The sequence below is a fragment of the Diadema setosum genome, chromosome 8 (genome assembly GCF_964275005.1).
Source record: "Diadema setosum chromosome 8, eeDiaSeto1, whole genome shotgun sequence".
Taxonomy (NCBI): Eukaryota; Metazoa; Echinodermata; class Echinoidea; order Diadematoida; family Diadematidae; genus Diadema; species Diadema setosum.
In genome coordinates, this window is record NC_092692.1 from 13,859,109 (window position 1) to 13,881,395 (window position 22,287).

General features: G+C 38.4%; 1 protein-coding gene across 1 annotated transcript in view; it reads right to left on the reverse strand.

Annotated features, from left to right (window-relative positions):
* Positions 1-22,287, reverse strand: part of LOC140232326 (CD109 antigen-like) — a 73,303-nt gene that overhangs the window by 32,221 nt on the left and 18,795 nt on the right. Inside the window, exons 4-13 of the mRNA XM_072312455.1 lie at positions 18,368-18,524; positions 16,488-16,558; positions 13,698-13,826; positions 12,579-12,618; positions 11,722-11,806; positions 10,385-10,472; positions 6,983-7,219; positions 6,168-6,365; positions 4,902-5,054; positions 494-556 (exon numbers count right to left, since the gene is read on the reverse strand). Coding sequence (XP_072168556.1) covers positions 494-556; positions 4,902-5,054; positions 6,168-6,365; positions 6,983-7,219; positions 10,385-10,472; positions 11,722-11,806; positions 12,579-12,618; positions 13,698-13,826; positions 16,488-16,558; positions 18,368-18,524 — 1,221 coding nt within the window. The remainder of the gene's footprint in view (positions 1-493; positions 557-4,901; positions 5,055-6,167; positions 6,366-6,982; positions 7,220-10,384; positions 10,473-11,721; positions 11,807-12,578; positions 12,619-13,697; positions 13,827-16,487; positions 16,559-18,367; positions 18,525-22,287) is intronic.

Genomic DNA, 22,287 nt, shown 5'->3' on the forward strand with positions numbered 1-22,287 from the left:
CTGTGCCGCAATACAAATATTTGCCCTTCAGACAAAAAAAAGAAGAAGAAAAAAAAAATTGGTTACCATTTCTGTACTATGAACATTGTATATTCAGGCACTGGCATGGATTTCATTCATTGATATTTGAGACATATAAAACGAAGAGACTCTCGCCATCACTCATGCAATGAAATAATATTTCCCATTCAGTCAGAAATGAGATGCATTTTTCTGCTTATGCGTCACACACATGTAGGACCTTGTTACAAAAACTCTTGATTACAGCTGATAGCATGATAATTCTACAGCCATGCATATACTGCGATCTTTGGGGAAAAATGTTTTTTCATGGAAAATGAGTACTAGAGCTGTACAAAATTAAACGAGACTGAACCCACATGAGTCCACCTTATACACAATGGTGGTGGAAGCTTCACTAGTCTCCATACATGAAATAATGGTTTGAGATTTGCTCAGAACTATAGAGTACAGCACAAAAATTAGTCCTTACCTGATACGTGAGGGTGCCAGGGGCACGATTGGTCTGTACAAGAAATGACGCCTGTGTTCCAACCTGCATGAAAACATTACAACAAAACAGTGCAAAAAATAAGATTAAACTAGAAATGTCGCTACGGCGACTGATGCCTCCGCCATAATGCATGATTCTCCCAATAGGCGTATAGTACAATGTCTTCACAATGTGTGATCCATGACAGTTTCACATAACTGGCAAAATATTGAAATGACAGGTTTGTCAGAAATGTCTTGAACTGGGTTTGCTATAATTTTCTAAGAGTGCAGGTACACATATTTGGGGAATTGAGAATTTTTACTTGAATTCTGACAGACCTTTTTATAAGTTTATGCATTGATTAATTTCCAAGGTAAGAAGAAAGAGTGTAATGACGGTACAAAATAGATTTTTAATTTTTACTTTTTAATATATATATTTATATATATATATTTTTTTTTGGGGGGGGGGGGCGAGGGCATTGAAACCTGGCCTTTGACCGTTAACCTTTGACCTTTGACATTATGGCTGGAAATTTCCCAGATAATCTCCATTAGGTAATGCATGTATTAAGTTTTGAAACTAATAATGCAAGCATTGCATATACTAGTATATGAGGGAAATAGTAAAATTTTGAGGAGTTGACCTTGACCTTTGACCCCTGACTATTGACCCATGACCCCTAAATTCCCTAGATAATCCCTGCCAGTCAGTACATGCGTGTGTACCAAGTTCCACGAAATAGATACATTGAACCATTTGCGAGAAAAGTGATATTGCAACATTTTCACCCAACCTTTGACCTTTTGACCTTTGACCTTATGACATGAAACTCTCTCTGGAGAATCTTTACGCAGTAGTACATGTTCACACCAAGTTTCAAGAAAATACCTTCGGGCATTGCATAGATATGGTGGAAATTGCAACATTTGTAGCATTTGACCTTGACCTTTTGACCTTTGACCTCTTGCCAATGTCACTAAAATCTACTCAACTATTAATTGTCCCATTATACATCATCCTTGGACCAAGTTTGGTGAAAGCTGCTTCATCCAGTTTTGAGTTATCACGTAAACAGTTAAATTTTAGGATTTGACCTTGATCTTTGACCTTTGACCTCTGTCTGATTTCACTGAAAAACTAATCAAGTAATTTTCCCATCATACATCATCCTCCTACAAAGTTTGGTGAAATTTGCTCCATCCAGTCTTGCGTTATCGCGTAAACGGATGCAATTTCATGATTTGACCGTGACCTTTGACCTTTGACCTTCAGCCGATTTCTTCCAAAATCTAATCAAATAATTGCCCCATCATACTTCATACTTGGACCAAGTTTGGTAAAATTCCAATACATATTACTCAAGTTATCGCGTAAACGAAAGCGGACGGACGGACGGACGTACGGACGTACGGACGGACGGACAACCCGAAAACATAATGCCTCCGGCACCACTTCATGGCGGAGGCATAAAAAACACTAAGATTTATTCTTAAATGTGAATTTACTAGTACACTCCAACTTCAAGTTTTACACTAGGGAGGAAAGAGGTGACACATGCACATATTCCAGCTACAAGTTTGCTCCATAATTCCTCTTTACTTTTCTCCAATAACAAAATGCAGTCACCATGGCAATAAATTGTTGCACGAATACAGCCAAGGATCACTGCATGTGCCAATTCTGAATGTAATGAATTGTTTCAATACAGGAGTTCACTTTGCCTATTTCATGATGTGGTTACCACGGCAACAGTTGTATGACAAAGACAGAGAGCATGTCTTGCACATTGGTACATTGAGATGCACAATGTATACCAAAAGTCCTCTGGATTGCTAAAAGACTGTGGAAGTAGTCCACACTGCAAACCTTTGCAGCGGACCACTAAACTACACTACCCCTGACAATCCACACCCATAATGCTATATACTGCATTCAAAACCTGCTTGGTGGGGTATGTTCAGAGTCAATCTATTGTGTTTGGAATATGAAGGCTTAAAGGGTGTGTACAGCTCTGGTTGAGGTGAGGATTTAGCTTTTAATGTTTTGTGAGATATTCAGAAACCACTCTATGAGATGTCAAAGAGCATGCAATTCTAAGGGGTATCAAAAGTGTATTTGATGAAAATCGGTTTTGAAATGGCTGAGATATCCAAAAACAAGGTGAAACACAGAGATCCTAATAAAAGGCGTGGCCTGTCACCTTTTATCATTATCACTTTTTTTGATATCTCAGCCATTTGAAAACCAATTTTCATCAAATAAACATTGAATCCTTCTTAAAATTACATGCTCTCTCATATTTCGTAAGAGGTTTCTCATTATCTCACTTAGGAATGTTATAAACCTGAATACCCATCTCAACCAGTACTGTACAGTCCCTTTAATTGAAGTTCAATGAAAATGCAAGTACATACCATGTATATGTGGACCCTAGTGAATAAAGTGAATCAGATAAACACAATATCACATGATTCATCACAATCAGACTCAAAATAAGAATTCAGATTTATGAAATTCTTCCGTCGAGTTGATTTTATTGCAACTGATTGACAAACTGCCCTACATTGACATAAATATGCGTCTAATTGATCAGTGTTTTAGTAGCAGCCATGACAAAATAAATCATGGGCACACATACTCGAGTAGGATTTGAACCTGCAACCTTCTGATCATCGGGCAGGCATCTTGCAACCAAAAAGGAATGTTATGGAATTCTTCATATTGTATGTTTACCCTAAAACCTCAATATTCATCTCAACCACACGAGATGAAATGTGACCATGCATCACAAAACCAACTAAAGTTCAACACACTGATTTTGTGTGAGAACTGAAAAAAGGTGAAATGGGTCAACCTAACCAATCTTCAGTTGTATATATTTTCTGAAAGAACAAGTCTTCTTCTACATTATGCTAAAGTTTGGGATCGTAAAACGAATAGAAAAATGTGTTTTTAGCAGTTTTTCTTGAACACTTTTTTGGGAAATCGTGTTATTAGGCATGTCTTTAATAGAGTCCCCTTTTCGTTTCTTACAAACCCTTTACATACTCTTCACTTTCAATTCTAATAACTTTAGAAAGGATGATGTTACTGCTTTGAAAGTTGGTATTAATCATGAACAGAATGTATTTATAAAGCATGCTAAATTTCAGTTTAAAATGATAATCCCTTCATTGTTGTTGCTCCGAGGGTTTTAGAATAGGTTAGGAGAGTCCGTTTAAATTGAGTTATACATCATTTTAAAGCTCCTGAATTTTTGTGTTTCAGGTTAAAGTACCTTTCATATAACTGACACTGTGAGACTTACTCGCCCCACAGTGCTCTCATGTCTCAGTAATCATGCAATTAACTGCGACCAGCAGCCCCATACGTTCATGGATTTGAAATTTGTGCGCATGTGATGTGTGCGCATGCGCTGGCCATAGTATTCAGTGTATGTAGCTCTCCCAAGGTCCTCTCGACGGAGTCACATTCAGTCATCAATTTGAACAGAAAGGGACTATTGGCAGAACCAAACGTTGCCCGAAGCCTGTTCTCAATACTTCAACTTAATTGGTAAGTCTTCAAATTGAAGAAATTTTTGGATTTTAAGTTGATATTTACCCGCGATACTAAATCTGTCATGATCCTGGATGCTACAATGCGAAGCCCCACTACGCTATGCGTATGGGGCTGCTGGACGCAGTGCGCGGTCCTCAAGCGAATTACGTACATCACCTGAGACCACATGATAAACAACAACAACAACTTCAAAGACAGCGCGTCTCAGGTGATGTGCGTCTTTGCCTGAGACGCGCTGTCTTTGAAGTTGTTTCGTTGTTTATCAAGGAGTGTAGCCTGAACTCTATTTTTAGATCATGTATTTGCCAAATATTTACCTCCACGAAATAATCCTTATTACTTTAAAATCTTGTTCTTCAAAATAATTCCCTTAATCGAAAAAAAGCTATGACTATAATTTTTAAATCTTTTTAAGACAATAAAAATACCACTACCTTTGGAAATGAATGTTTCTAGGTGTACTGAGTTTGTACTTCCAGTAGCTCTCTTTTATATCGTCATGTAGGGAAGCCATTTTGCGTCCATTATTACCGCGTGCCTTCGTATCTAGTTATCTCTACTATCTTTGCTAACGAGTCTCCAATTGACCTATCATATACAATAAATTTCACTTTATTTCCTTTTTTTGTTTGTTTTTTGTTTTTGACATGATACAAAAAAGAAGAATAAGTAAAGTCTTTGCTAGAAATAATGTTATGTTGTAATAACCCAGTAACAAACACTCTTTAGGAGAAAGGAGTTGCAGTCCAGAAACTATGAATCCCCATATTATAATCTATTTTCTTTCTGTGTGATGTTTCTGTGCATTAACAATCTGATGGGATCATTGGTGCGGACTCACCTCTAATGGAGCTGAATCCGCCGCTCTGACTTGGAGGAAGTTGCCACTCTGCGAGGTGGCAGATGAGAGGTAATGAGTCGCCTGAACGGTGTACTCCTCCGTTGTAACCCTCCTCCACCTCCCTGGCACTTTGATGGTGTGGGTGAATGAGGCCTACGACATGACACATCAGAAACTTATTCAATGTATATCCAATTCAGATCCAGTATCCAACAACACGTCCAAAACATATCCAGGTTCAAATTCAATGCATGGGTGAATGCGGCCATTGACATGACACATCAGAAACTTGTTCAATGTATATCCAATTCATATCCAGTATCCAACAACACGTCCAAATCATATCCAAGTTCAAATTCAATGCATGGGTGAATGCGGCCTTTGACATGACACATCAGAAACTTGTTCAATGTATATCCAATTCATATCCAATATCCAAAAACATGTCCAAATCATATCCAAGTTCAAATCCAATGCACGGGTGAATGTGGCCTACAACATGGCACATCAGAAACTTGTTCAATGTATATATCCAATTCATATCCAATATCCAACAACATGTCCAAGTCATATCCAAGTTCAAATTCAATGCAAGGTTTGCAGTTAGTGCTACTGATTACTGCCACACCAGCAACTTCAACTTCACATCTCTAATTCATGTCCAAATTCAAATTCAAATGCATGGTTTCCAATTAAAATGCTACTGATTACTGTCACATTGGAAAATTCAACTTTAACATGTCAAATTCAAATCTTATAAAACTCATATTCAAATAGGTGGCTTCCAGCATATGATAATATCCATAGTGCTGCTGATTACTGACACACCAACAACTCCAACTTTATACATCCAATTCAATTTCAAATATGTGGATTCTAGTTCATAGCGCTACTGATAACTGACACACCAACAACTTCACGTTTGTATGTCCGATTCAAATCCAAATCCAAATATGCAAATCCAAAAATATTTGTTGTTTGAACTTAGGGCTACTTATTGAGAAAATATTAGCAGCTTCAACCTCAAATCTCCAATTCAAATCCAAATTTTTAATCAATTTATTGATAGTCTTGGTGATTGCTGACACACTAACAACTTGAACTTTATACGTCCGATTCAAATTCAAATGCATATTTTCCATTTACTGCCATTAATTACACGGACAGAGGAAATGGATGAGAAAAGAAAGAGAACAAAGTGATAATAAAGGGAAAGGAAAATGATGGAGAGAAGAACAAGACAGAGAACGAGAGCGTTTTCTTCACCTCAATATTTAACGAGCTGCTCCAGCCTTCGGTGGAAAGGAAAGTCTCCACAACGCCCGTCTGACTTGCTATGGGAAAATTCTGCACTAGAAGCGGTCTCTGTGAAGAGCCACACCAACCAGGGCATACTCTCAGCTGCAAGCCAGCATTCTTCTCCTCCGCGGTGAGGGGACTTCCCCCGTGATGACTCACAACCAGCTGTCTCCACGACAACATTAAAGGAGAGATGGGACAAGGAAAGCAAATAGGATGGCATCAGTGGGAACAGACAATGCTTTAATATGACAAACTCATTTCACAAAATGGATTCACTCGACGAAGTTTGACAAAAACAACCTAAAGCGAGCATAAATTGATAAATACAAAACATGGTGAAGAGTTGGTAGCTACGATGTCATGTGTAAGATTACATCCTTGATAAGTCCACTTGACATTTACACACTAGACATTGACTACAGTAGAACAGCACTAAAATGATACCTAAATGTACCTTTACAACATCAGCCTTTTGACATGATTTCTATCTTCCATTCAGGATACAGCGTGTACAGCTCCACTGAAAACCCGATCAGCTACCACTTACATTATTTTTCTGCATGCAATGCTGCTTGATTACAGCAATAGGCAACACTGCAGACTATTCTAAAATGAAGATAAAAACACAGAAACTTTGTTGATATCAAGTACTAGACTAGCAACATCCTAGGGGAAAAAAATGCACAGAACATGCACTCACACACACACACACACAGTACACACAGTTTTCTTCTATTGAAAAGTGAGCTTCTAGGTCACATCTATCAAATACTACTCACGTGAACGTGAAATGGCAATCCAGGTCTGTAGTTCGCTCTGGTGATGGACCCCGTAAACTCCACTTTGACGGGGTACTGGTAGTATGTGACGTCCGCTGAATTCGTCTGGGTTATCCCTGTCAGGGTCTCCGTGACATTGGCCGTGAACATCAGCTGGCTGTACGAGCCTAAATTCCCATCATATGTCAGTGAGAGGACATCAGAGCGGGGAAAGCTGATCACTTTGTTCCCATCGATCTAGACACAAAATGGACAGAGTGTGGGCAAACTAGTCAAAGGTCCCTCATTATCATAGGCATTATTACAATTACAAAATCTAAATAGCACTTTTGATGCAGCCAGTCTAGAAGGGAATTAATACGGGATATTACTGAGATTCTTTCCGGACAGAATACCAAGTGTATGCGCAGATATATTCATCTAGCATGAAAATGGGAAGCCCTAGATCTTGAGTGGATGACACGGCTCATGGAGTATCAAATTTGGCGACAGTGTTATGACTGCTCAGATTTCCATCAAAGCTGGGTGATGTGAAGACACCAAGTCTGTACTAGGGGAAATAATCCCAACAACCTTCAGTCATAACCTTATTATTGCTGGACGACATTTCCAACCAAACATCTACTCAGCGCTATCAGAAGGCCTGACATGTCTCCAAAATCTTAAACTGACTTTAAATGTGATTTTCTTGAATGCAATGCACACACATCAAAAGACAAGGCAATCGCCAAATTGTGTCTCGCCCATTCGCATACAAGGAATTAATATTTTTTATAACTCCCAGAAGTTAATTGACCTGCTTATGACCTTTGACCTTGTGGTGACCTTCAACACCCTAAGGGATATTTACCATCCATATTTGGTCACAAACGGACAAAGGGATCAAAAGTAATGAGCCATAATCGAAACGCGCCATAAAAACTTAACATTGGGCCCTAAAAATTTGTTGACCCCTTTCTGTGACCTTTGACCTTTTGATGACCTTTAACTCCCCAAGGGACATCTACCTTCCAAGTTTGGTCACAAACGGACATAGGGATCAAAAGTTATGAGCCACAATCAAAATGCGCCCTAAAAACATAACATTGGGCCCTAAAAGTTTGTTGACCCCTGTCTGTGACCTTTGACCTTGTGACGACCTTCACCTCCCCAAAGGACATCTTCCATCCAAGTTTGGTCACAAACGGACATAGGGATCAAAAGTTATGAGCCACAATCAAAATGCGCCCTAAAAACATAACATTGGGCCCTAAAAGTTTGTTGACCCCTGTCTGTAACCTTTGACCTTGTGGTTACCTTCAATTTCCCAAGAGACATCTACCATCACCCAAGTTTGATTGCCATTGTAGCAACATGTGCTGAGTTACGTGTGATAAGAGAGTCTTGCAAGTAAACTTTAACGTATGACCTCAAATGACCTTTGACCTTATCATGTGACCTATTACAGCACTATAACATGAAGGTACCCCCAGTGCATCCATCACCCAAGTTTGATTGCCATTGTAGCAACATGTGTTGAGTTACATGTGATAAGAGAGTCTTGCAAGTAAACTTTAACGTATGACCTCAAATGACCTTTGACCTTATCCTGTGACCTCAAACGGCACCATAACATGAAGTTACCCCCAGTGCATCTATGACCCAAGTTAGGTTGTAATCCAAGCAACTTATGTGAAGTTATTTGTCAAAAGAGAGTCTTGCAGGTAAACTTTAACATAGAAAAGAGAGTCTTGCACATACTCTTTAATATATGACCTCAAATGACCTTTGACATCATCACATGACCTCTGACAACACCATAACATGAAGATACCCCTAGTGCTTCTATCACCCAAGTGTGGCTGCCATTGCTGTCAGGCGCGCCGGAAGCAGTTTTGGATTGGGGGGGCAAATATTGGAGGGGGCTCACGATAGACTATACATATGTTACACAATATACACATACACACACACACACACACATCTATATAATATATATATATCTATATCTATATAATATATATATATCTATATCTATATAATATATATTTTATATATATATATATATATATATATATATATATATATATATATATATTTATGTATATATATATATATATATATATATATATATATATATACGTAAAGTGGCGTATGGTGGGTCGAAACATTGGGGGTGGGCACCTTGTGGAAAAGTAATTTTGACGGTGTGTATGCTTGTGCGTGTGTGCGTGCGCAATAATGGGACTACAATACATTACGGAATGTGATACATTCAACAACGCAGTCATTGAGCAACATTGTAAGTTTTCCTTACATGGATTATGGAATGACGGTGTGAAACGACAAATTATATACTGTCAGCAACATCAGGAGAATTGCAGCATAACAATAAAATGCGAGCGAGCGGAGCGAGAGAGCTTGAAAATTTTGACATTTTACAGTCCAAAAACTGCCGTTTGTACAGTGTAGCTATATCTTTCGCTTTGGAAATTAAGGGGGGGGGGCATCGGGCGCAACTGCTGGCAATTACTGGCGGCAACAATAAGAGAATGGCATAACCATTCAATGCGAGCGAGTGAAGCGAGCGAGCTTGAAAATTTTGACATCTTAACAGTCCCAAAACTGGCGTTTGTAGCTATATCTTTCGCTTTGGAAATTAATGGGGGCGCATCGGGCGCAACTGCTGGCAATTACTGGCAACAACATTAGGAGAATGGCATAACCATTCAATGGAGCTTGAAAATTTTGACATTCTACAGTCCCAAAACTGGCGTTTGTAACTATATCTTTCGCTTTGGAAATTAATGGGGGGCGCATCGGGCGCAACTGCTGGCAATTACTGGCAGCAACGTTAGGAGAATGGCATAATGATTCAATGCGAGCGAGCTTGAAAATTTTGAAATTCTGCAGTCCCCAAAATGCCATATCCTCTCGAATCTACAACGGTAGTCGGCCAAAACAGCATCATATGAGAATTCCTGACGCAGCTCAGGGAAATATATTGTTTTTGACATCATACGCACTTTTGCACCTGGGGAAATTGCAGCTCCGCTGAGCTGCCACGTTGCATATTTGCAAAAGTAGTTATTAATGCTAAAAGACCAAAGGACGCTGTACCATCAAGTTTGGTCGGCTCCTGCATCCCACAGCTCATAGCATGGTCTTGCAGGGGGCGGCTCCAGGAATTCCGTATATAAAGGGGGACGGGGGGGTGGGGGACACCAAAGATGATTTCATTTTTTCCTTTTTATTTCTTTCGTTATTACAAAAAATTAAGGGTAGGCGCGCGCCCGGAACAACCCACTATGGATCCACCACTGTCTTGTAATAGCTCATTTACATGGTAAACAGGGAGTTTACATTGTAAAGAGTTAAAGTTTGAATACGGCTTTGTCAGTTTGATGGCAGAACATCACTCACCGTGGATGTAAAGGTGATGGTTTCCTCTTGCCACTGTAGTTTCATACTCAGTGATAACGTCCCTTTGACTGGCTTCCCATAGGTGTACCTGAGGACAGAGACAAAAGAGAATGAAAACTCTCAAACAAACAGAAATGAAGCCTGTCTTGAACCAATCAATGCAGCTGCTACTGCTGACATAAAGCATGCATGCATGAAGACGCATTGAAACAACGACAGAATTGGAATGAAGCTACTTTTTGGAAAGAAGCCCGTCTTGAACCCAGTTGCACATGAAGACATACTGTAAGAGCTGTTATTTTCACATACAGATATTTTTGCTAATGAGGAGGTCCTAGACATTTTTTGTGAAATGTTGTTTTCCCAATTTGACATCAAGGCTATCGTACATAAGTGCATTATTGGTGTGCCAATGAATTCAATGCAATCACGATCAGGAGGTTATACATGTATTTTCAATTGTTGTTAAATTCACGGGCCAACAGTGATTCATAAAATTTGCTAAAATTAACCCCTCAAAAAAAAAAAAAAAAAAGACAGCTTTTACTGTACTTAAAAGTTTCATGATTCTGACATTTCACATGTTTTCACCATCACAGAGATCGACAATAGACATTCAGTGGCAACCACATGTTGTGTAACTTGAAATTAAGCGGTACTGATGTCAAGACTTCACAACATATCAAGTGGTGTGCACACTTAAATAATATCAAATCATGTTTTGGGCATATAATTTAGCAACTGCATTTCCCTGCCCCCCCCCCCCCCCCAAAAAAAAAAGAAAAACTGTTGAAAAGCCTTAATACAAGACTACAATGATCTGATAAGAAGGGTACGCAAAAGCATATTTTTGTTGGTTTCATGCCGAAGAAGTAGAAAGACCAATGTGCGAGTCAGTAGGCAAACTGTGAGGTGAATGACACTACTCCTTCTCCATTACACCGTAGCAATGTGTGGAGTTTGACATATCCTCTACATTCCTTTGTCCAATTTCATTCTATCTCTTTTATATGATATCCTCCTTGAGCAAAGGTGTGGAATTGCATGTTTCAGGAAATAACTATGTCTCTGCCACTTCTTAGACAAAAACTTTTTGCCACCCCCCCCCCAACAAAAAAATAAATACATAAAAAAACTGGTAGATAAACAAAAGGCATCAAATGAAGCAAATATATATACAGGGTCATTGCCACTGGCTACAATTAGTGTGTTTAAAATAGGCTACACCCACGTAAGAGCAATGATGCACACATGTGTATGTATGTTACCATGGAATACAGCATCCCAATCATCATCATACATGTACACGATTTTGGAGAAAAAACTATGTGACTTACACTGCAGAGACGCTGACAGGAACTGACAAAAAGGAACTGTTGATGGCTGCAGGTAGATTAACTGTCACCTCAAACTTTGGCAGAACTGGACAAGATCAAATTGCATCGAAAGACCAATGAGGTCAAAATAGCAATGTAAAACACAAAATAAAAGAACAAAAGAGGATGTACAAAAGATGGTTACCTGTATCACAGTTTTCGTGAATAATGTTAAAAAGGATTTACAGCAAGGAGCATTATAGATTACATTATTGTAAATAGTCCTCATGCTTTACCCTTGGCTTTTAAGGTCCTTTCTTTTTCAAAACATGAACTACAGCCAGAATTCACAACGGTAGATGATATCGAATCTGTGGTTTAAATTTAGTCTGTAAACTTACACATCTGAGAGATAGGCATATACTGTATATGCCGAATATTTCTCGAGGTTTTTATTTTCTCGAATTTCGCGAGTCGGGCGCTATTCACGAAATTAAAGACACACGAAAATATTGACTCTGATCGCATGTACATTTCTCTGTTCAGTACAGGACTCCATGATCGGGAATTTAACACTCGCGAAACTGTCGGGAATTCCTGATTCGCGAAAATTTAGACTCACGAAATATATGGAGTATACAGTTCTTAGTGCCTTTCACACGCATGTGTTTAAACAGCATGCACTCATTACTGGAGGTCTCTTAGCACACATGATGTCCCTTGCATTTATGCAGTCAAACTACAAAGATCCACAGACTTGACTTAAACTGCCTTTCTGAATTCTGGCCAATAATCACGAAACATTCCAGCACAAAAGGAAGAATTAGCTTGTACAAGTATTTTGGCATTGGTTAGTTTGACTCGAGAACAAGACTTACTGTATTCTTCGATGGAGAAGGTATACTCGTACATTTGACCCTGAAAATGAAGAAGACATACCAGACATTGAGAGCAAGCAAACCGTAATTATTTCATTATCTCCACTGATTACCAATTATGGAAATTCGCCACTACTATCATCAATGTCCCTTCACAGTGTAGCTGAGTTTCATGTACAAAGGGGAGTAACCACCTTCGGCTAAGAAATATTTACTGTGAAGTCTCTCAGAGTATCAGCGAAGACTGATTAATCAGTGAGTGTTACCATGGAACAAACATTTTTGACATATTTAGCATTGAACTTGATAATTCGAAATTTTGGAAATGAAATACATGTACTGAATTCAAGTTCAATGGGATATTCAGTCAGCATATTCTATACAGATGGTTCATATATATATAAAGGTATATTTTGGTATCTATAAAAATTAATGTATGTATGTGACCACCATCATCTACTTATTTCTACAATGTTGTTGTCAGTATGATATTTGAATTCTCTCTTCTCTCTTTTTTTTTATCTACCAGAGGAAGGCAAATTTCTGTACCTTACATGACAATAAAGAATTTTGATTCTTGCATTGAATCTTGAATTGAATTTAAGCAAAATGTGAAAAGCTCAAAACCTAATTTTTGCATTTAGTCTGTATTGATTTTAGGGTCATGGGAGATACAGTATTCTTGTTCCCTATTGATGATATTCATGATTTCCACAGCAAAATGGTCATTGATGAAGTAAGAATGTATCATTGTAACACTTGGACAGTAATATTGCATCAGGCATCAGCATTTGCAATAATATTGCCCTTGATCAGGCAATACACATTAATGTTCCCCTGCGGTTCCAGCCAATCACTAACAAGTGTTTGCCATCTCTTTTACTTTTGCCACAGGTATGGTCCAGCCCCTTGGAATCACAGTAGTTGGGATCATTACAGTCGCTATTACAGTTAACTGCAATTGTCTCAGACTGGTCCAATATGGCCTAGGCGACATACCTAAATGTAACCCTTCATACAGAGCCAGTCAAAGTAAATACAAACTAGAGAAGTACTCTGAGAGAGTCAAAGTAAATACATGTACATGAATATGTCCCCCCACCCCTCCAATCTTCTCACCTCTGCCTCTGCCTTGATGGTCCAGTCGCCAAGGACAGGAAAGTCTGACATCACCATCTCCTCAGAGATAATACCATTGCTGTTGGGGTTGCGGTCCAACCACTGCTGGATGACGTTATTGTTGGCATCCTGCCCACCAAAGAAAAAACCAAACAATGACATGACATGAATCAACTCAAATATTGTACTGTAAAACCACAACATTTTTATGGACATGAAACTTTTGTTAATTTTGCGAGGAGCCAAGATCCGTGAAAGCAAAGTGTATTTGAAGTTTTGCTTTGGTTTGTTCGTTTGTTTGTTTGTTTGTTGTTGTTTTTTTTTTTCTATGCAGTGCATCAAATGCCAGGGGCAATTCATTAAAGTTTCATGCCACAAACAAAGTGGTCCTAATAAAAGGTGAGTCCCACCTCCTACAAGGACCTCTTTGATTTTGGATAACCCAGCCATTTCAAAAACCAAATTTCATCAAAGAAATTTGGAATTCCTCTTAGAATTGTATGCTCTTTCATATTTCCGAACAGGTTTCACACCATATCACAAAAAGTTGGAAACCTGAATCCCACATCTCAACCAAAACTATACCATCCCTTTAAATTTAGAGCAAAATCAACCGTATATTGACTTGGCAGATGGCAAATTCTGACCAAGAGCTGAATGGCAAGACATTTTAGCTGTTTATTTTTCAATGAGACTGTATTCTCTTCTTTATTTCTGATGGTTTTCGTTTAATTTTACAAGTTTTTTTTTCACATTTGGATGAGAAAAAAAAAAGATCCATTTGCAAATCAAGGAGGGATAATGGACAGGGGCAAGTTTCTCATTCGTTAGCATTCCAAACTGGATGAAACAAATTAAACTGTGGTGACTACAACATGCATTATGCATTCTACAGACAAGGGGGCGTGACAGAAATATCACGTTTCTCACTCTACCATACCAATTTTAAGTCAAGATGAGTTACATTTACAGTGTAATTGTATTACAGGATGAACTATTACAGCTGTACGGGCCTACTTGATACCAACTCCCATGATTCATGTCACACTTGGTAAGAGCAAGGAGGTAGGGGGTGAGCTTGCCTACTACCCCCTTGGTTACAAAATGGTACTGAAACTGTTTTGCGAAGTTCATATACAAAATGTATTATCAGTGAAAACTGTAAACTTGTAAACACTGCCTCTAAGACTCTGTCCAGGTTGATGTATTATTAATTTGTTCCCTACTGTAGACGAAAAAAGAAAAAAAAAAACAACTTCATACCAGATCCTGCCAGGAACCTGAAGACAATGACATATATATCTTTGATATCAAAGTGTGGGTGGGAAAAGGTGTGATCCATTTTAACAAGAAGTCCCACCGTTCAAAAAAGAAAAGAAAAAAAGAATACAGATTGTACAATTCTGAGGAGGGGGTGGAAAAGGTGACAAAGAGGTAACACCTTCCCATTTTGAGTTCAAGACAGTTTGTAATAGGCAGTCCAATGACCCTCACTCCACTCTCATGGCCAGCAAGTTCTCACACGCAATGGGTCAGAAGTTTAGCCTCTGCTATGTTTCTATGCTGAAATACCATGCACACGAGAATGAACTCACAGAGGCATAATGAACACAGTGAACATATGTCTGGAAATATAGAGACTTTCCTGGCAATTACAGGGAAAAAAAAATGATTGATTGAACAGTGGAAGCAAATAATGGAAATTTCCCTTTTTAGATCTTTAGTTTGATACCACTTGAAATACAATTTACAACAGACCTTTTTCTTTTTTCTCTTTGCTAACTGTGACACAATGGATATGTCGCAGGCATGCACCAATGCACATGTTGATAATCAGCATAATAGAAATGCAGAGAGAGAGGGAGACAGACAGATGGTTGAAGTGGAGAGAGAGAGAGAGAGAGAGAGAGAGGGAGAGAGGGAGAGGGAGAACTAGAAAAAGTGAGAGAAAATGTGGCAGACATTAAGCATTGACATTGAAGGATTAATATCAATGTTATCAAGCATTACTCAGCAGTTTCAGAGCAGAGAAAAGTGATGTGCATGCGAGTACTGTGGTATACTGCAACTGATTTCTCTTGATCGCTGAACCGGCACTTAATACCATTTTAATGATTTTAATACTCTTTTTTTTTTTCTCTTCCGTGCACGCACAGGATTAAGTCGGCCACAATGATCCTACAAACAATAATCTAAGCCGTGTAATCTGGTGCGTCTCAACTGGCAGTTTTCCACGAACAAGGCCAAAGCTCCAACAGAGGACATTTACACATTGTACTACCACATGCACTCTTACAGAAGGGTTGGTGCACTTAGAAGGTTGTCTGCATGTTACACAAGGTCATAATTCTAAAACAGGCTACAAATTTGGTTTCCAATCAGGGCCCACAAATTACTATTACCTGGTGCTGTATCATATATACTCACGATTTCAACTTTTCATTTGAGCCTTGTGATGTTGGCACAATTGTTTGTGTCACTTTAAGAATTTCACAAAGCTACTGGATTGCTAACTTATCAGAATCTCAACTTGGCTACACATCTAAGAAGATTACAGTGCCCGTTTCTCTCTCACATTTGCAACATTTTGCAGATTTCTCACTGCTTTTGCAGAACTTTATCAAATCTAACCAGCTTTATTTAATCTTTCTCGATGTGAGATGATCACAGTGAAATTCAGAGATGCAAAGTTAATGATAACAAGGTGATAACCTTTGCAGCAAAAATTCTTGCTTAAACAAACAGGGTTGAATAGAATGAAAAGACTGAGATTAAAAATCTCCTTCTTACCAGGACGGAGACGCTGAAGGGCCCAATGTAGGGTCGAAGGTTGGGGTAGATGGCCATCACGCGGAATCGCACTGAAAAGCAACCAGAGCAAGCTCAAACTTTAATACCAAGGGTCATCTGAAATATTTACCACAGCATATACATCATAACAAAAATATATGACTGGTGTCAAAAACTATGGAGAGATACGGAATCATCATATTATTAGGCGCTTTGTCTCCTGCAAAGTATTAACACTGTCATCACCAGCAGAAACTTGTTTGTAAAATATCAATATGGCATTTTGAGCTGGTAGGTCCGGGGGGGGGGGGGGTTGGGGTTAAACAATTAATTCTCTTTCACTGCATTGTGCAAGAATGAATGCAGTCAGGTAAACAACCTGACTGGCCCAAGTTAGGACAGTTGATGTCATCAAAGCCTGCAAGGTGTGCAAGTGGTTTCTAATCTTCTCAAAAAATTAAAACCTGAATCCCCTTTTCAGCCAAAACTACACCATCCCTTAGCATCACAGCGAAGGATGGGGATGCATGTTTTATCTAGGTTATTCCCCCCCCCCCCAAAAAAAAAAAAAAGAAAAAAGTTTGGCTTCCAATTTTGTAAAAATGATGACCCAGCTGATAAACTTAATCCCAACATTTGATTTCTCATTGTGACACAGCAATTTTTTCACGTTCATTGTGTCAAGAGTATAATCCCCTGGCCACAAAAGGCATCATAAAAATTCTGAGAAAGTCAAAGGAATCACATGGAAAAAAAATTTTCAGTGTTTTGTGCGTTATTCATTTTGTTTGATTGTTTCCCCAACCTTATGCAACAATCCATTTCTCACCAATGTTTACATTTTTTTTTTTTTAATTTTGATAGTCTCACGGTACTCATAGATTTTAAAGTTAACTTGAGCATGGGGTGGAGTCCCCCATAAAGGTGCATGGACCTAGGGCTCAAAAGGGCACCATTGCATGAACCCACACTTACACATCTGCCATGTTCCAAATGTCTGAAAGATGAATATTTGAATTTTGTGAGTGTGTCAAAAATGGTTGAAATAACTTCAATTTCAGTTCCTCTCTTTGACGGTGTTGCTGGCTGGTTTTGCCTACGACATCAAATAAAGTTTGCTTGCTAGGTACACTAGACGAAAGCTTGCATACATTATGTACATGCAGCAATGATCTACTTGGGGTCATTCCACAAGACCGACACCCGTGAATCATACAGCTCACAAGTCCTACAGCCCATGAGTTTGACACTAGGCAAATAAAGCCCATGAGATCGACACTAGGTAAAAAAAGCCCATGATTTCGACAGATACAACATCGAACTCATGGGCTGTATGACTCATGGGTGTCAGTCTCGTGACGTGCACCCGATCTACTTTGACCGAGAGTAACTCGCTTCATACCATCGAATTTCGTAATGAAGATGGCAGCTATCATCACACTATCAAACAGTGCCCTCTTGAATCCTGTATCCACATACCTTTAAAAGATGGTATTGTATTGGTTGAGATAAGGATTCAGCTTTTAACTTTTTTCTGAGATACTTAGAAACCACTGTATGAAATGTTAAAGAACATACCATTTGAATAGGAATTCATAGTTTTTGGAATAGCTGAGATATTAAAAACAAAGCAAAAGAAAATGATCCTAATAAAAGGTGGTCCCACCTTTTATTGGTATCACTTTGTTTGGATATCTCGGCCATTTGAAAACCTATTTTCATGAAATAAACTTTGAATTCCTCTTAGACTTATATAGATCATGCTTTTTCATATTTTTTAAGAGGTTTCTCAGTATCTCACAAAGAAAAGTTGGAAACCTGAAATCCCGTCTCAACCACAACTATACCATCCCTTTAAATCACGAGTGACCTCAACAAACCTGTCTGCCCTGGCTTGTAAATAGCCTTGTCACTCTGCACAAAGATGGAGAAGTGTTCCACGTCGAAGAAGATGCGTTTGGTCTCGTTGATGGTCAGACCACCGGAGCCTACTATGGTGAGCTTGTAGTCCTCTCCTGGAACCGAATCTGTGGGAATCTGGAGAAGAATTAATATGCACAACACAGTTTATTCATTTCTGATGTCAGGGACTGTCTGGTTGTAAAAGTGGTGACAGTGAACATTTTATACCCTTGTGATTCTGAGTACCACGGTAAGCATGATCCTATTCCTCTTCATTTTGAGTGTGTAGTGCACCCCAATTTAATAAGATGCAAATATCTGAAAATTGGAAAAATACTATTGTTTTAAAAATATACTGGTAATCGAACATTTACATACATGTATAATGTACCACCCCACCTTTACATTATTTATACAAACATATTACAAATAAACAGTCATGCTTAGATACACAATTATCATACTATAACAGGCACATACAGCTGTACATATTTTGTGTATTCTATAATAGAGCAATTGTTTACAAGTGTATGTTATTGTAGTGTATACATTACAGTTTGCATTTGGGGAATCTTTCCAAATAATAACTGTGCATTCTTTTTGTGACAGCCTCTCTTGTAAAAATGTCTGCATGACGCTTAAACAATGCATGACAATGAAATATGATTACACCCTTGGCACAGTCAAAGAATAGAAAGCAAAACTCGTTTCATATTCTGGCTTACCAAGACTGCACTATGGTTTTAATCACCTAAAAGCTTTCTGTCTCATTACTTTGCAATAACCTTCTCTCTCAAATGCTTAGACCATATCATAGGGCCTACAAAATTGTACATCAAATATAGAACAAGTCTACAGTACAAGTAGGTGTACCATGCCAAACTGGTAGCCACTGATTTTATGTGCATATCCCACTCGTACAGTTGTACATGTTTGTATTTGGGTCAACTGCTGATGAAAGCTCGACTTAATTAGAATTTAAAAAAAAAAGAAAAAAAAAAAGATCAGCTCTGGCAATTGGTAACACTGGTGCTTAAAAAGACCATAGTGCAGTCAGGGTGTACAGTGTACATCACACAAGCCAGGCATATGTGACTGTGCATCAAAAAACAAACAAAAAGTCGCACCCCTTGATTTTATGTGAGGACTCAAGAAAGGTGAAACAGGTCAACCTAGTCAGTTTTGAGTTTTCCATATTTTCTGAAAGAGCTTTTCTTCTTCTACATTATCCCTAAGTTTGGGATCATAAATTGAATGAGAAAGTGGGTTTCAGCACTTTTTTTACAACCCCTTTTTGGGTATTAAAAGTAGTGTTATCAGGTTTTTCTTAGAGGCCCCTTTTAATTTCTTGAAAATCCTTTACACACTCTTTACTTTCAACTCTAATAACTTTTGGAAAGATGATGCTACTGCTTTGAAAGTTAACATCTATTATGAACAGAATATGTTAATCAAGCATGCTTAATTTCAGCTTAATCTAATAATCCCTTCATTGTTGTTGCTACAATGGCTTACATCAAGTTTTTTGTCCCATTCATGGCATGGGTAGCACAGCTTTTATAGTTAAGATTAGGCACTTGAATAGACCCTGTACTTCACAGCCTCTTTTCTCAGTTCAAACTTTTCCAGAGTGTGTGCTTTCTTTCCAATATCTATATAGGTTAGGGAAATCCATTTCAATTGAGTTATACATCATTTTAAAGCTTAGAGTCGGCTCTTTCAGAATCGGTTCTTAACTAAAAATCCATGTCCAGCGACTTTTTGTGTGTTTTGTGGTGCAGGGTCACATACATGTCCATCAGCCTAGGGGTTTTAGTGGGTTACCATCAGCGAAGGCTAAATGACTGTTGAAACATGGTTGAAAGATGCATACAGAACAAAGAGTCTGTACACAGGTCGCTGATACAATGTAGCTATAGTATGTACAGCACTTTCCTCTGCTGAATAATCAGTAGAAAGTTTGGACGATGGCCAATAGAATACATGGGTGATGACAAAGACCCCCTGCCGCCTACATGCTGAAATCATCAGCTCTTTCAGATTGTTATTTTAGCCACATTGAACACCAGATTTTCTTTTTGGTATTAAAGTCTGAATGAAGCCTATTAAATAGCAGTCAGCAAACAATGCAAATTTCAAATGTGAACTACTGTATCCTCAAAACTCAAAACTTTAAAGGTGAAAATTTTTGCAGTGTGGAAATTGTAGCACATTTCGCATGAACCAGAAGCTAGCGCAAAAGTAAAGACACGCAAATACTTTTGCTTGCCATACATGTATGCTCCAGTAATAAATGTCCCAATTCCGCAGAATTTAAATCGTGTGAAATTCACCTTATCCAACTGAGCACGAAAAACTGTGAAAATGTACTTATACAGTACATTGCTAATTCACAGATTTACTTAAGGAATGTGATCAATAGCACGCTTTTCGGCTAGTGTGAAACACCCTCATGTCTGCCCTCTCATGAATAGTGAGTAACAAATGTGACTAAAATGGTGTCGTGTAGTGCTGTACACTATCTGTTTTGTGCTTTTATGTAATGCAGGTCTGCCACCATTCCCACATCCAAATTCCACACAGCAATCAGGGAGATACACATATCTGTGTGTTACATGCATTTCAATGCCATTGGCCAAAATAATTCCCATATCAGGGAGATTTTAATAATTCTCTTATTCAGACATTAAACAGATTTTGACATTTTCAGGGAGACTTCCGCAGAATTACAGAGACTTGGCAGTTCTGGAAATGTATACCTAGTCACAAATCAGTGCTTTTTGGTGAAAGCTCTGCATAATCCATGCTTCACTGGAAACACTAATTATGCATTCAGTGGACAGGTTCACTGAAACTCAGAGTATTAGTATTCTATCCAGTCAGACCACAGCACACCAGAACTTGCTCTATTTTACAAGATCTTTTAGGCATGATGAATGCAAGATGACTTGCATATTAATAAAGCTGAAATATGGTCCAAGGAAATTGTGATTTCCTCTCTACATATTGAATGATTTCAACAGCTGCCAAAGTTCAATTGTTGGGAAGAGCAGGAGTTGAAAAGGCCCAGAATTACCTAAAAATTAGAAAGTCAAAGTAGGAAATGTGAAAAATAAGGACAAAATACCCAAAGTTTTACTACAGATTTTACATCACTCAGGTTTCTCCCTCTTGGATCTACTGTAGCTGTAAACTTGTGGAAAAATAGTATGATATTTACTCACTGCTCTGAAGTGATACTTAAAATTCTACAGCAAATGAGGCGACTGTAGCTCATATCGCATCTAACATTAGCGAGTTCATCCGTCTCATGGAAAAATTGCCCAGGGGAGTAGTGTCATATTATGCACACAGTACCTGTCATGTGTGAAAAGCTAGTAAATAAATTAGAGGCATGTTTAATATTGCATACATGTATGCGTCAACAGTGGCCAACTTGTTCCACACTCCCACATTTAAGCGTCATCCCACCTCCCTGAAATAAACCTGTAACTTGCATACAGTTGACCTCTACACACAGTTTTCTAGACCTTTATCTAAAATGTCAAGGAGTACGCAAAAATATCCAAACTGTTTTCATTCTAGTTTCAAAGGAAATAAGACTGACCACTATAAAAAAAAAATAAAATAAAAGAAAGTCACAAACTCCTTCCTTCCATAAGAATAATATTTAAAAGGTAATTTTCATTCCAACTTGATCAAAGGGGCAAAGATGCAAAATACAGAAAAACATGAAAAAAAATATGAATCAGATGGGATAAGTAAACACATGCACTGAAATGCCTTCCTGCTTCATCAATTTGAAAATATTATGGGTCCAAAACAGGAAGGTAGATGAAAAACAACACTGCCTTTATTACTGAATTCTTCCCCATTCCTGTTTTGATGACTTGGGGGT